This window comes from Schistocerca nitens, chromosome 1 (genome assembly GCF_023898315.1).
Source record: "Schistocerca nitens isolate TAMUIC-IGC-003100 chromosome 1, iqSchNite1.1, whole genome shotgun sequence".
NCBI lineage: Eukaryota > Metazoa > Arthropoda > Insecta > Orthoptera > Acrididae > Schistocerca > Schistocerca nitens.
Window position 1 is genome coordinate 993,801,723 of NC_064614.1, and position 15,515 is coordinate 993,817,237.

The 15,515-nt window shown below is 39.9% G+C and overlaps 1 protein-coding gene across 3 annotated transcripts in view; it reads right to left on the reverse strand.

Annotated features, from left to right (window-relative positions):
* LOC126195277 (DNA helicase MCM8-like) overlaps window positions 1-15,515 on the reverse strand; it is a 180,482-nt gene that overhangs the window by 77,129 nt on the left and 87,838 nt on the right. For all 3 annotated transcript variants that reach the window (XM_049933825.1, XM_049933816.1, XM_049933834.1), the window contains one exon: window positions 13,782-14,001. In XM_049933825.1, coding sequence (XP_049789782.1) covers window positions 13,782-14,001 — 220 coding nt within the window. The remainder of the gene's footprint in view (window positions 1-13,781; window positions 14,002-15,515) is intronic.

Below are 15,515 nucleotides of genomic sequence, written 5' to 3' on the forward strand. Positions count from 1 at the left end.
GTCGCAAAAATGTACTTTTTGTGTGGACTAAAGACTGTCAAGATGCATTTCAGAAACTCAAAAATGCTTTGCTTAGTGACAGATGTTAAGTGCATTTTGACCCTGCCAAGCCAGTAGCTTTGTAAGTCGATGCTTCTTACTATGGAATCACCACTGTGCTTTCACACAGGATTGGTGCACAAGACAGACCTATTGCGTTCGCCTCAAAATTGTTCACTCAAACTCAGTGCAATTATTCTCAAATTGAAAAAGAAGCACTCGCTATTGTTTATGGTGTGACAGAATTCCATCATTATTTGTATGGTCACAATTTCCTTTTAGTGTCAGATCACAAGTCTTTGCAGTCCTTGTTTCATCTGTCAAAGCCGGTTCGTACATGCACCGCTCAAAAATTGCAACATTGGGCTTTGTTTCTTTCACAGTACTGACCTACGACAAAGCACGGCAATGCTAACGTCCTATCTCACCTTCTGATTGGCCCAGACTCTGATTTTGAGCATCTGCCACATCTTGTTGCCAAATCAATGCGCAGGACTCTGAATTGCTGGAATCTTTTCCCTTGCACTACAGAAAAATTGCACACGCCACGGAAGCAGACCCAGATTTCAAGATTCTGTTGCGTTACATTCGCACATCTTGGACTCATTCATTGAACAGTATCCAGAACTCAGTTGTGCACAGATATTTTGCATGTCAGCATAATCTTTTTTAGTAACTTTTAACTTGAACTTGCTAGAGGCAAAACATGTTTACCATTTTGTGAGAAGAGGAATGGTTATTAAACCAACTCTCTCATAAATGTTATTCAATTGGTCTCTGGAGGTTATATATTTACTTGAACACGAGGAAACTTACTGTGTTTCGAGTCAACTGCATCCTTAATTGACGAGTATGTTAACAGTAAAGTTTGTATATGTGATCATCAGATTACAGAAATAAAAAAATATTATTTTCTGCCACACACATAAAAAAAAAAATTAGAACATGGTGGTCCGTGAGAAAGGACTTGAAAAATTGGAATTCTAAGATCAAAAACAAGAAAAGTGGATTTGTACGTTGCCGTAGCAGCTAAAGCAAACATGATAAAGTATTTGTTCCAAGACATGCCCGAGTATTCAAAAGAGAAAAAATTTTAATTGAGAAATAGTGAAGAAGATTCCAGTGTTTCCTCTAGAAGAAATACGCCAAGATCATTTTGACTAAGAAGATCTGGTGCGGGCAGTGGATAGCTCTCATAAACATTGAGGGGACACAGATGCAGAAACCAACATCCAACACCGCCGGCACCAGTTGCTGTTCAACAGTGCTGACCCACTTCCACTTTCACCCACCAAAGCCTATGCGAAAACCAACGACTGACTCCACTGGCACCAATTGCTGTTCACCAGTGCTGATTACACATCCGCTCATCGACGCAGCTCAAATGCTACGCCGGGTGAGTGTAAAACAGAACTTTATTGTTTAAATACAACGTCGTATAAGCTGATGCATGAACTATATTAGTGTAATTATTATACTTAAAGTTAATTTTTAAATGCTCACAAGGTCCAAAGTAGGTAAAAATATGAATAGCGAATAGCAAGTTGGGGAAACTTCAGAGCCAGTCATGGCTATGAGAGTTACAAAAGAAGGACCTGACTTGTCTGAGTTAGTAAATCTAATTAAAACTCAATCAAAAGTGACTAAGTGAAGAATTAGGCATAATGAATTCTTGATTAGATGATCTGAGTAAAACTTTAAATGCTAAGTTAGATGACCAGATTCAGCAGCCGAATGCTCAGAATGAAACTCTAAGGAAAGAAATAGGTTTGATACATTCTAGTTTAAATGGGCAGAGTGAAGTTCTAAATAATCAGAGTGAAACCTTGAATAGTCAAGCAACAAATCTAGGTTTGTTAAATGCCAAAGTTGATGCACAGAGCAAAGAATTTAGTAATCTATGCGAAGTCATGGATGGTTTATTGACTGAATTTGGCACCCTAAATAGCAAAGTAGAAAATCTGAAATTCAATTTAAAGAAGGAAGTGACTGATTCTTTAAATGTTCATGTAAATCAAATGTTTACTGACTCCAATCAAAAACAGAAGGATAATTTTCAGGATCTGACAAAAAGGTTGGAAATGAATATTGAGGAAAAATGAAATAGTATAGAATTAGAGATTAATGAAAAGTTAGGATCACTGGAGGATGTATGCTATGCTAAGTTTAATGCTGTAAAGCAGCGATGGCATACTTTGAAAGAGTGTGTTGATAAGCATAGCGAATTAATGCCTGTTATTCAATCGCAAGTTACAGGTTTAAGTACACGAGTAGACAGTGTAGAAAGAAGCTTCAAAGAGAAGATAGCAAGCTCTGATATCATAAATGTAAGTAATCTGGAGGAGCAGGTAGAGGAAATTATAGATCGGAAAGTCACTGAGAGAATAACATCCAGGAATGCATCGCCTATGACTTCTTCAAATTTACTGATATCAGGAAGAGCATAGATGAACTCTGGAGAGAAGCCAAACTTATCCAGGAACCAGTAGAAGAAAAAAGTATATTCACCTAATGTTGTGTTAACTAGAGAAGTCGTGACTGATTTGCAGTGGGGAGACTTTCAAAAGAAGTTTAAAGAGAAATATTGGTCTGCCAGTGCACAAGAAAAGTTAATATCAGATCCATGGGACCCGGGCGAAGTCATACAGTGGCGGTCGAAATAATAGAGCCACCTCTATTGACGAGATTAAGAACTAGGATATCTATTAGTTCGCGAAATCGCCACGAGTGCCGTGTTGTCAGTCCCTTGTAGACAACATCAGGGAAGACGTTGCTGCTATCTTTAGTCGTCCGAAAGGAAGCGTTTGAGCTAGACGTGTGAAAAGAGGCATAAAGGTAAGAATCTTATGGGTCAAAATAATAGAGCCGCTTTACACATGTGCCTTTAAATTGATTTTTATGCAGTTGTTTTGTATGTAAATTGACGTGTGGTTTTGTTTACATTCGTCTAGATGGGCAGAGCAAAGCATACCAGTGAAGATGAGCGTATAGTAATGTTCCGGATGTTCAAAAGTGGGATGTCCATGAATAAAATAGCCAATGTCTTGCACGTTTCGCGAAAACGAGTCCAGAACGCCATGAGACGGTCAAAACAAACAAAGCCGCAGGTGGAGAACAGGGGGCGACCTCGTGTAACTACTCCTCGCGTAGACAGACTCATCACTAGGGAAGTGAAGAAAGACCCATTTTTGTCAACACCACGACTGAAAGCCATTTTGTTTAGCGACGAACATGATGTTCAACCATCAACCTCAACGATTCAAAGACGACTGAGATCTGCAAAATTGAATGGGCGCATTGCAAGAAAGAAGCCACATGTTTCACAAGCTAATGTTCGGAAAAGGTTAGCCTTTGCCCGGAGAAATGAACAAAAACCTAATACTTGGTGGAGGAACATCCTTTGGTCCGATGAATCCAAGTTTAATAGGTTTGCCTCAGACGGAAAAGTCTATGTGCGCCGCCCACCAAACCAGGAATTTAATCCCAAGTACACTTTAAAAACTGTGAAATACGGTGGCGGAAGTGTTATGGTATGGGGATGTTTTTCGTGGTACGGCATTGGTCCAATACACCGTATCAACGGCATAATGAACGCAGAAATGTACAAAGACATCTTGGCAAATGTGATGCTGCCTTATGCTGAAGAGGAAATGCCGCTGAAATGGAAATTTCAGCACGATAACGATCCAAAGCACACTGCAAGGATCATAAGGCAGTTTGTTCAAGAGCACAATATCGAAGTAATAGAGTGGCCACCTCAGTCCCCTGACGCATCACCCATTGAGAACTTATGGGAGATCTTAGACAAGAGAATTGACCGCTCAAAAGCTACATCTTCAGAAAAACTGTGGGAAGAAATCCAGAGAGCCTGGTATGCGATCAGTAGTGACGAATGCAGGCGTTTAGTAGACTCTATGGGTAAGAGGTGCAGGGCAATCCTCAAAAATAAGGGTTACCCCACGAAGTACTAATGCAGTCCTATGCAAAAAAGACTGTTCCTGTACGTTTCATAAGACTGAGATCAAGTACAATATATTTGTTTCAATTGGCTCTATTTTTTTGACCCTGTGGTCTGGTATTCTTTTGAATATTATTGATTATTACTGATTATTTTGTGTTGTGTTATCTATATAACTGACTATAGTACAATGTGACTCGGTTGTAATGGTTTCCATCATAGTTCAAACATGTCTAGTAATAAATGTGCACTTTATTCCAAACCTTTGCCAGGTGGCTCTATTATTTTGACCGCCACTGTATATCCCCCAGGGATATTAACATTCTGAGTTAACGGGCAGAGTGACAACCGTCGGATCCCGAGATGTTTTCGGTGTTTCTTCCAAAATAGTTTTCCTGCACCGAATTCCTTGCAAATCTTAAACTATTATGTCATCTATTTTGAAAATCTTAAACTATCCTGTAATCTTTGCTAGGAAAACTGGATATGAGAATAACACAAGTACCGATTTAGATGAAATAAACAGAATAAGAATATTATGTTTGTGAAAAATATAATGTGACAAACTGAATGACTATTATATGGATATAATTTTCTATTTTGTATAGGACACTTTACTCCTTTTATGAGATGTGATGTAAATGGGAGGGTTTGTATCAATTTTGAAAGGGGTGGGTATTGTAAAGCATGAATTACTCCAACCGATAAATCATGGCTAACACAAGACACACATCACACCTATCAGACAACCCTTGCAAACAAATGTGACTGATTCTTCAGCATTTGCCATTTCCATAGGATTGCTAAGATTTCCTTCGGGGACCTCAAAGGTGAGGGTGGGAATGTCCATTCTCTCTCTCTCTCTCTCTCTCTCTCTCTCTGTCTCTGTGTGTGTGTGTGTGTGTGTGTGTGTGTGTGTGTGTGTGTGTGTAAAATACTATGAACCAGGATGATTCTACATCAAGTGTACATAAGGAGGAGGCACGAGTAATGAAAGAGAATGCAAGCAAGATTGGAGTTAATTGTGATGCTTATTTAAGAAAAGTCAGTGTAGCAAATACTCTGATAAATTGATGAATAGTAGGATAGTGCACTTGAATTATAGGTACACATAGTATACAGGGTGTTACAAAGAGGTACGGCCAAACTTTCAGGAAATATTCCTCACACACAAAGAAAGAAAATATGTTATGTGGACATGTGTCCGGAAATGCTTACTTTCCATGTTAGAGCTCATTTTATTACTTATCTTCAAATCACATTAATCATGGAATGGAAACACACAGCAACAGAACGTACCAGCGTGACTTCAAACACTTTGTTACAGGAAATGTTCAAAATGGCCTCCGTTAGCAAGGATACATGCATCCACCCTTCGTCGCATGGAATCCCTTATGCGCTGATGCAGCCCTGGAGAATGGCGCATTGTATCACAGTCGTCCACAATACGAGCACGAAGAGTCTCTACATTTGGTACCGGGGTTGCGTAGACAAGAGCTTCCAAATGCTCCCATAAATGGAAGTCAAGAGGGTTGAGGTCAGGAGAGCGTGGAGGCCATGGAATTGGTCCGCCTCTACCATTCCATCGGTCACCGAATCTGTTGTTGAGAAGCGTACGAACACTTCGACTGAAATGTGCAGGAACTCCATCGTGCATGAACCACATGTTGTGTCGTACTTGTAAAGGCACATGTTCTAGCAGCATAGGTAGAGTATCCCGTATGAAATCATGAAAATGTGCTCCATTGAGCATAGGTGGAAGAACATGGGGTCCAATCAAGACATCACCAACAATGCCTACAATGAATCGCATGTCAACACAAGCACCGAATTCAACATTACCTTCCTTCAATTGGGCCAACTGGCAGTGAATCGAGGAAGAACAGTACATACTGACGAAACTAAAATGAGCTCTAACATGGAAATTAAACGTTTCCGGACACATGTCCACAAAACATCTTTTCTTTATTTGTTTGTGAGGAATGTTTCCTGAAAGTTTGGCCGTATCTTTTTGTAACACCCTGTATACTAAGGATATAGGAGTTGAGAAATAGAGGAGGACTCCAGGGATTAAATGTGTATTATAAAAGTGAATGTGAAGTGTAAAATCTATTCATAGCTTTACCAGAAAATCCTTAATTATAGTATACACAGAAATGTATACTAGGGTAATGAACCTTGGGGCCTACTCAGAAAGGATAAGGGAGGTGTACCCAGCATTTGCTAAGTAAATAGAGCAGGTGAACCTACATGGAGATAGGGCGACCAGTGGCCTAAAAAATAGGAATGTTTTAAAAGGGGCATACCTACCAGAACAGAAAGGGGAAGTGCTCTCAAAGGTCAACCCACATGCAAGGTATAGGTACTGATCCTAGAAGGGGACAGTATCGTGACAGAAGTCACACATTTTATAGGGATTATTCTGATAAGTTTGAATTCTATGCACAACTAGCATTATTAGATTTTATGGAAGTTCACGAGTGTCAAAAGAACACTTTCATTTTGCCCAGAGTTCCTCCAAACTACACAAAATACTGCAATTAGTACATACTTAGGAAAGGTAGTACATATGGTGAGAACAGAAAGTAAATTACTCATGTGTCATAAACACCTGAAATTTACGATTGAAAAGAAAAGAAACGTATACTATTGAAATGCGAATTGTTATTATGTGCGATATTAACATACATAATGACTGTATAAAATATTGCGTGTTCGATCTGAGGGTGGGGATATGTAGTGCATCGAGAATTTTGTCGTAAATTCTAGAACCACTCAGCCTTCAACTATCTCAAACACACGATATTTTAGATGAGAGTGGGAGAAAGGAACCCTATCTACTGTGCATCACTTGTCTGTGTGTGCAGGTCCGAAGTTTATCGTGAGAAGACTGTAGACATGGCGATCGAACGGCACCGACAAGTACTTGTCGGTTGGCCCATGGAAGTCATAATGAAAGCACACTGCAGAACCAAGGAACCTCTGTGTTATTCCATGCTATTTTGTAACTGACTACTGTTAGTGATGAAAGAACAATTGAGTGGAAAAAGATTTTTAGTAACTTTTAACTTGAACTTGCTAGAAGTAAGACAGGTGTATGATTTCTGTATAACAGAGTCATGGTTAGCAAGCCAACTCTGTTGTAAATGTAACTGTGTTTCTAACATTTGGGCAAGGGAGGGGACTTACTTAACAGTATTTATTCATGTGGTGAGTGATATTTGTAGAAGATTGATGTTGAAATATATGTCATTAAGTGAAGCAAAAGAAACTGTGTATGTCTACTTATTTCTATAAGTAGAAAGAGTCTTGAGAATTCCCTGTCCCCAGCAATACACTGCGGAGAAGAAAAGAAAGGGAGTTTGCAGCAGCAAGCTAACCAACTAGGAAAGTCGGCTGACCATCTCAAGTAAGTTGTATCGTTAAAGAAGTTGAAGTTTGCACACATACTTCACCACTTCAAGTCGTCCAAAATGTTAGACCTTAACACGAGAAAGGTCAGACACAGACTTGCAAGCAACACACCCTTTTGACAGCAAGTATTTAGGCTGCCGCCACTGACCAGAGGGTCTCACTATCCCACTCACTCACTCACTCACTCACTCACTCACGCGGCCTCTGGCTCACTGACGAACTGGCTTGGCTCACTACTCCAAGTTGGCGCCTGTCATTCATTCGCGGAGCAGCATACTTCAGCACAGTCTACAACAATACAAAGCGTCAGATTATAGCAAGATCACCGATACTGTTTGCGAGAGGACTACTATTATGGAAGAGCTTGTACAACACATGGAATCTATTAAAGTTAAGTAGCAGCAATCTGTTTATGTAAATAAAGAACTGTGTTAATCTACATGTGTATCTGTGTTGTAGAAAGAGGATACCGGTCACCCATAATAAGCGAGCCGTGCCGCGACACGAGTTTCAAAGCACTCAGCCTCACTTCACATTTCCCTCACCACCACCCAACACTGTCTAAGCATGAGGAGGAAGAGGGGGAAACTGCAGACACGCAGCATTTAAATGGCAGTGCAATCACATTGTAGTCCATCAACAAAGGAGGTGGCTTACAAAACACTTGTTCGACCTATACTTGAGTATTGCTCATCAGTGTGGGATCCTTACCAGGTCGGGTTGACAGAGGAGATAGAGAAGATCCAAAGAAGAGTGGCACGTTTCATCACAGGGTTATTTGGTAAGCGTGATAACGTTACGGAAATGTTTAGCAAACTCAAGTGGCAGACTCTGCAAGAGAGGCGCTCTGCATCACGGTGTAGCTTGCTGTCCAGGTTTCGAGAGGGGTGCATTTTTGGATAAGGTATCGAATATATATAATTAGAGAGATTAGAGAGCGCACCGAGGCTTTCCGGCAGTCATTCTTCCCGCGAACCATACGCGACTGGAACAGGAAAGGGAGGTAATGACAGTGGCACATAAAGTGCCCTCCGCCACACACTGTTGGGTGGCTTGCGGAGTATAAATGTAGATGTAGATGTAGATATACTATTTGGTTTTATGTTTCACATTTGTCAACAACATAGGTCACAAAAACAAAACAAACTTTCAGTATTATTTAATTACTTTTGGTGCCTTGAAAACATAATGTAATTTTTTTCTGGTACAAACTGTCAGCATATGGGCAGATGATGGCAATTTCACAGGGTTTCACACTCAAGTTGCCAAGGAATCGTGACTGGTTTAGTTTCACAACACAAATAAGGTCCTTCACATAAGTATGTCGACCGAAATATTGTAGCACTTTTGTAACCTCATTATGGAGACGTGGAAAGTCTGTCTAAGGAAAGCACTGTAAATGTCCTGGACAGTTTTAACATAAAAATATTTCTCATAATTGAAATTATCTTGCAGGTTATAATGGGTCATCCTCCTCTTCTCATCAACAGTAGTTGTTTATTCCAATTTTATTTTTCGAATTCTGGACAGGTTAATATTATCTCGGTTGCTTTTCTGAAAACTTTCATACAGTTTTATACACAGTATGTTATATTTCAAACCAAAATTAATGAAAGGGAACTACTTTATAAAATATTTTAGTTTTGATGTTATAACTGATAGGTAATAGTTCTGAATGTACAGTTAAATATTTTTTTAAGAAACATTTGGAATTACAAATTATTTGCCCACTTAAAATTTCTATTATTAATCATGCAATACTGTACTGTTTACTATGTTGATTTCGGGATTCATTTTTTAAATCATCATCATCATCATCATCATCATCATCATCATCTTGGACAGTTTCCAGCCTCTGGCCACGTCTGTATGGAACATAGGCCTCTCCGTCGTCTTCTGTGTTGCCACCATCTCTCTGTCTTCACCTTGGTCCAATCTTCTCCTTTCTTCTGGACACATTCCTCTACTCCTTTCAGCCATCTGTCTCTCGGTCTTCCTCTTGGTCTCTTTCCTTCCAGTTTCATCTTGTGTATCCCTCCTGGGTATCCTCTTCTCCTCCATTCTCTTAAAGCGTCCATACCATAACAGCATTGATTTCTCTATCTCCTCCTGTAATGGTTCCACCTTCATTAACTCTCTGATCCTCTCATTTCTTAATCTGTCTATGTTCATCACTCCAATACTGTTTCTCAAGAATTTCATCTCACTAGCTTGTACTTTGCTTTTCTTTCTTCTTTTCATAACACAGGTTTCTGATGCATATGTCAGGATTGAGACATAGTATGACCAGTATACAACCTTTTTACTGATTTGGAGTACATCGTTGCTCCATATCAGGCTTCTGACTCCCTTCCAAAATGCTTCTACTTTTCTCCCCCATTCGTTCATTTCCCTGTCGTTTTTTCCATCTTCCTGTATCAGGCTTCCTAGGTACTTGAAACTCTCCACTCTCCTTAATTGTTCCCCACCAATTTATTCCAGTTGTTCCTCTCTCCTTCTTTCTTGTTGTGATAATCATCTCACTCTTACTTATACTAAATTTCATCCCATATTCTTGTACTGTTTATTCCCATAAGTTCAACTGCTCTTGTACTTCCTCCTCCTTATTCCCCCAAATCACCAGATCATCTGGAAACATCATAGCTTTCATCTTCCTTTCACGTATTACTTGTGCTACTGTACTCATTATATCATCCATCACTACAATGAATAGTAATGGTGAAAGTGCACTTCCCTGTCTCAAGTCATTCTTCTGTTCAATACAAGCTGATCTCTCTCCTCCCACTTTCACACAGCTCACACTTCCATGGTACGTTTCCCTTATCCTCCAAATTATCTGTTTTGCTACTCCTCTGTTCTCCAGGGCTTTCCACACTTTGCTTCTACGTACATTATCATATGCTTTTTCAATGTCCAGGAAGCTCATTAGTAGATCTATTCCATATTCATAGCACTTTTCCTGCAGTTGTCTTACAGCAAAAATTACATCCACCATGGACCTTCTTGTTCTGAAGCCATGTTGCTCTTCTCTCATTCTTCCTTCTAATTTTGCCCACATTCGTGCTTCCAAAATGTTCTAAAAATCTTTGCATAATGACTCATCGATGGCAAAAGCAACAATGCAGGCCTCCTGGTGACACATAATTGAGAACTGAATGCAACAGTTCAGGACAACAACAACGAGTTGTTGTCATAGGAAACTACAGCAACTGCCGTTGCAACCAGCAGCACCTGCATCACCAACAGGTGGAGTTTCCATTGCAGCGTAAGGCTGTGAGTTAACGAGCATTTTGCTCTCACTTAAATATATGACCGAAAGAGTCAGCCTTCAGGGATTGTGAAACGAACACTGTCGTCCAGGACCGTGTGCCACAAAGAGCGCAGATTTGTCACGAGATGGGGAAATTCACAGGCGTCTATTGTACTGAATGAGGCCTAGGTGCTGTAGTGTGTGAGTGAGACAGACAAGAACCTACATCATAGGGATGCACCGTAGAAGCCATTTATGGCCAGGAAGACGTAACAGTGTTAAATATAGCGGACCTAAGATCGGCCATAAAGGGTAACATTTATGAAAACTATTTAATTCTGTAGTAACTCAGGGAATGAAGTCACGGTAATTTTAATCTACCATCCTTCATAAATTTTCATGGTGATCCCAATAGAACTTGAATATTGATCATATCTATAACAGTTTAGGATTTACTGTCAAAGTGAAATTCACAAGTTTTGTAACAAAGACCTGAATGCTAAAATCCGAACGCTTTAGTCGATCTTAACGATCGGCACTTCATATAGAAGCGTATCATCAAAATGACAAATGTTGTAAATATCAACTCTATAACTTTGTTTAAAAGTTAAAGTAAATTTAAATTATCAGTTATTTTCAGCTAAGCATCAAATCATCATTTTCTCCACACAAAACACATTCAACAATAACAGCATGACAGCTTATTGAATCCTTAGGTAATAGAATATTTGTTGTAAAGTTTAGTGCATAATAGTCACTTTTGTTCGTTATGTAAAAATGTAAAATAATGTAGAATAAGCTGTAGCCAATATGTTGGACGGCTTCAGGAAAGGGAACTGCACTAATCAGTTGAGCGAGGATATGCGGCGCGCGGGACACGTGGCCAGGGACGAGCATAGGACAGTTCGGATTGTGACACGAAAGTGGACAGTTGGTCTTTAGGCAGCTAGGAGGTGAAATGACTTAGAAAACTTTGAGTTGTGTGGTATCGTGGAACTTAGTCTCTGAGTGGTGAACAGCTGCGTGCCCGATGTGAATTCTTAACTTTTCATGTAAATAATGAGGTAGAGTATTGGACTTGTGTTTTGCGATGAGACTGTGGATGATCAAAATGGATATGCACTCAGGAGTAACAGTAACTCTAAATACGATAACTTTCACTATTAGTTTGCTTTCTGAATAAACATCATTCTAACCAAATCGCAACTGTGTGGCCTACATCATTTAGGGGTCATTAATTTAGTTCCAGATATTATTATTACTGTTATTATATGTTATATTAACTTTGTATTTCGCAAACTTGCCATCACCCAGACAATTTAACCCAAAAGGTCACAAGTGTCTAATTTAGGGTGTGTAATGCGACACATGCGGTTCAAACTCTAGAAGAGTTGAGCCAAGACATTTCAATGAAGAGGAACCGCCTGTGAGCCTGAACATCTTTGGGATGTTAGCTTGGATGGTACGACAATTAAGGCACACTTGTTTCCACAAAGTCAGGTACTTGCAAGTAGGCTGTGCTGTATTCCTTTGCCACAACAATACTTATGCTGACACATGGCCACTGCTAACAAGTTGGGTCCCAGCTACCAAACCTGTCGGATTCACAGTCAGTTTGGTCCCAGACACTGAACCAGGCATTTTCAGCAATAGATGCAAGATGCAGTCCAGCCACTGACTCTGGACAGAGTTCCTATTGCTGTTCCTGGATCATTTTTCCTGTGCTATGCTTCTCAGCAGCCAGCTGGTCTACCTGAGACTTCAGCTCATCGGCCGTGGTCTCTGCAAACAACAGTCTATGGACTTGGTATCAAACTGTCACACTTCATAACTGTAATTGCCAAACAGCAGTCCAACATGTGACCTGTATGCATATGGACACTGGACTATGACTCACAGTGGTTGTGCTTCATCACAGGTACGTAATAAAGTGTCATCAGTTAGCAAAATTATCTGACAGTAACAGTACTTACTACATTTCAGAAGTTCCTTTTGATGGAATGTGTTCCAAGATGGCCGCCGAGTAAGTGACGCCAGAAACCATTTCCAGAAAGTTAAGTGATTTAGACAGGAATATAATTTAGTTTAACGCCGACAACAAATTAAATACGTGCATTAGTGTATCGTTTAGTCTTGCCGTTAAAGGTTTGACTTTTCTTTGCGTATTTTTTCAGAAAACACGAAAAGATCGTAACTTCGCGAAGTCTTAAATTTTGTAAACGTGTTTGTTTCTTGTTTCACGGTAATTTAACTAGTTTCTCAGTAACAAATAAGTAAACTACCGTAAATAGCGTATAACTTCATTGTTTTAATACAGATCTCAGAAAAACAGCAGAATTTTAATTCAGAAACTTGCTTATATACATTTGTGAATAGGCTTAATTCTTGTAACGTCTTTTTTGATTTTCGGTAATTTAATTGATTTATTCTAGCTAAGGTATTATTTTTGCCATGAGTGAGAAGTGCCTGACTTGCCGTAGAATTGTTAGTTCCGGGGTTTGGTGTGAATATGGCCCAAACTCTTTGCCTTTACAAATGTCTGCTTGTGTCTGTGTATGTGCGGATGGATATGTGAGTGTGTGTGCGAGTGTATACCTGTCCTTTTTTCCCCCTAAGGTAAGTCTTTCCGCTCCCGGGATTGGAATGACTCCTTACCCTCTCCCTTAAAACCCACATCCTTTCGTCTTTCCCTCTCCTTCCCTCTTTCCTGACGAAGCAACCGTTGGTTGCGAAAGCTTGAATTTTGTGTGTATGTTTGTGTTTGTTTGTGTGTCTATCGACCTGCCAGCGCTTTTGTATGGTAAGTCACATCATCTTTGTTTTGAGATATATGATAATATAGAAAATTAAACACAGCTTTTTTTCTTAATTTCTGTGGCACAGGACTGGGTTATTTAGTAACACTACCTTAATAATTGGTAACATTGTTCCAAATAATAGTAAACCACCACGAAGCAGCTTTTAATTGAGCAGAACACTACAGAGAGAGAGAGAGAGAGAGAGAGAGAGAGAGAGAGAGAGAGAAGTTAAACTGTCTATTTTTGAGAGATGATAATTTGTTATTAAAGTTTTTCTCTTACTTAAATAAAAAGGAGAGGATGATGAAAATGAAGCCATTACCTCGAGGAGCAACATTGCCGCAAGCCTGCAGCATCTGTGACTTCCCCAGACCAGGATCTCCTACTACAAGTACATGAATATCTGCTCTCATGTCTGCTGACTTCTGGGTGCCACCGAACAAACCCAAGAGAAGTCCTGCTTTTACCAGCTCATGGCCATAAATAGTGGGACACAGAGAGTTCACTAGGAGTCGGAAAAGTGAAGGCTGCGAATGAATTTCCTGTGGGAAATAAATTTTACTCAATGAGAGAGCTTTCTATCTTCATTGCATACTGAGAATATACATGGCGTATCATAATTAATGATAAAAGGCACACAGTTGAAAGCACATGACACTAAAAGCAAAAAATTCTCCTAGAAGACAGGTCTGCTAATGAACTGCTTGAGAGATAATTGTGACTTTGTGGTTGCCAGCCACTACTGATGTGATTCTGTGTAAACACTGCACGAGAATCCCTGGTGTGGCCTTTGTTTACATTTCAAAGACATGGAGTTGTAAACAGAATGGATGGGACAGTACAGCACACAGACATAGTGCCACTCATGTCCATTGTTTGTGGAGCAACACTGCAGTAACGAGGAGAATGCGAATATGGATTTCACATGTGGTAGGGCTAACGGCAATGCACGGGAGCCTGTACGCTTGTACCAAGACTCATACCCTGACCAAGACACCTCGAGAGCTGAACATTTACAAGGATGCCTCTGAGAAACTGAGAGCTTTGCACATGCTGCGGGATCGGGTAGGCCTGCACGAATCATACCTATGTTTCAAGATGTGGTGTTGGAAACAGTCAAACACTATCCAGGAATCTCTATAAGGAGACTTGCATACACAAATTCCTGGAACAAGCCACAGTAGTGTTTGAAGAATAAGACATTGCAATGTCATGTACCAAAACCACCTCTGAGTCCAGTGTCTTAGTGAGGCCAATTTGCTCCTAGACTAACGTTCTGTCAGTGGATTCAGGAAGTTTTAGGCAACCTCATGCTTTACAATAACATTTCATTTACAAATGAAACAAGGGTTCACTCATGATGGTGTGTTTAACTATCACACTTCTACCACTTGGAATCGTCTAGGTTCCTACCCTCATGCTATGGATGAGTCTTCAAATCAGACATTTCTCACTGAATGTGTGCTTAGTAGTACTAGATCATCTTATTGGACTGTACATGCTACCAAACAAACTCACTGGATGGAATTACCTCGGGTTTCTGAAGCACCACCTCACAGGATTCCCTTAGAGCGACATCAGAGAAGTGCTGCATGCACACACCTGTGTATTTTGCTGTTACCGCAACACAACATTTAACATGCCAATATGGCCGAAGACAGATTGGGAGAGGAAAATGTCTACAGTAGCCTCCAAGATTGCCAATCTGAACCCCATGGATTTCTGTGTTTAGGGCCTCCTTAAAGGTGTAGTGTATTTACTTTAGGTAACACAGTTGTACAATTGGAGCAGAGACTTTTCAATATTTGTCAAGAATTTCAAAATGATCCAGGCTTGTTTGAAAGGATCTGAAATTAACTGCAATGATGGGTACAGACCAGCATGCGGGTACAAGGACAGAACTTTCAACAACATCTTTAATTATGAGTACAGTCATGTAACTATTGTTTTCATTTATAGTACCTGCATTTCTACCATAGTATTTGTAATAACTTTTCTGAATGTTGTATGGCACTGTTACCTATGCCTAAGGGGGATCATGTTTACACAGAATCAA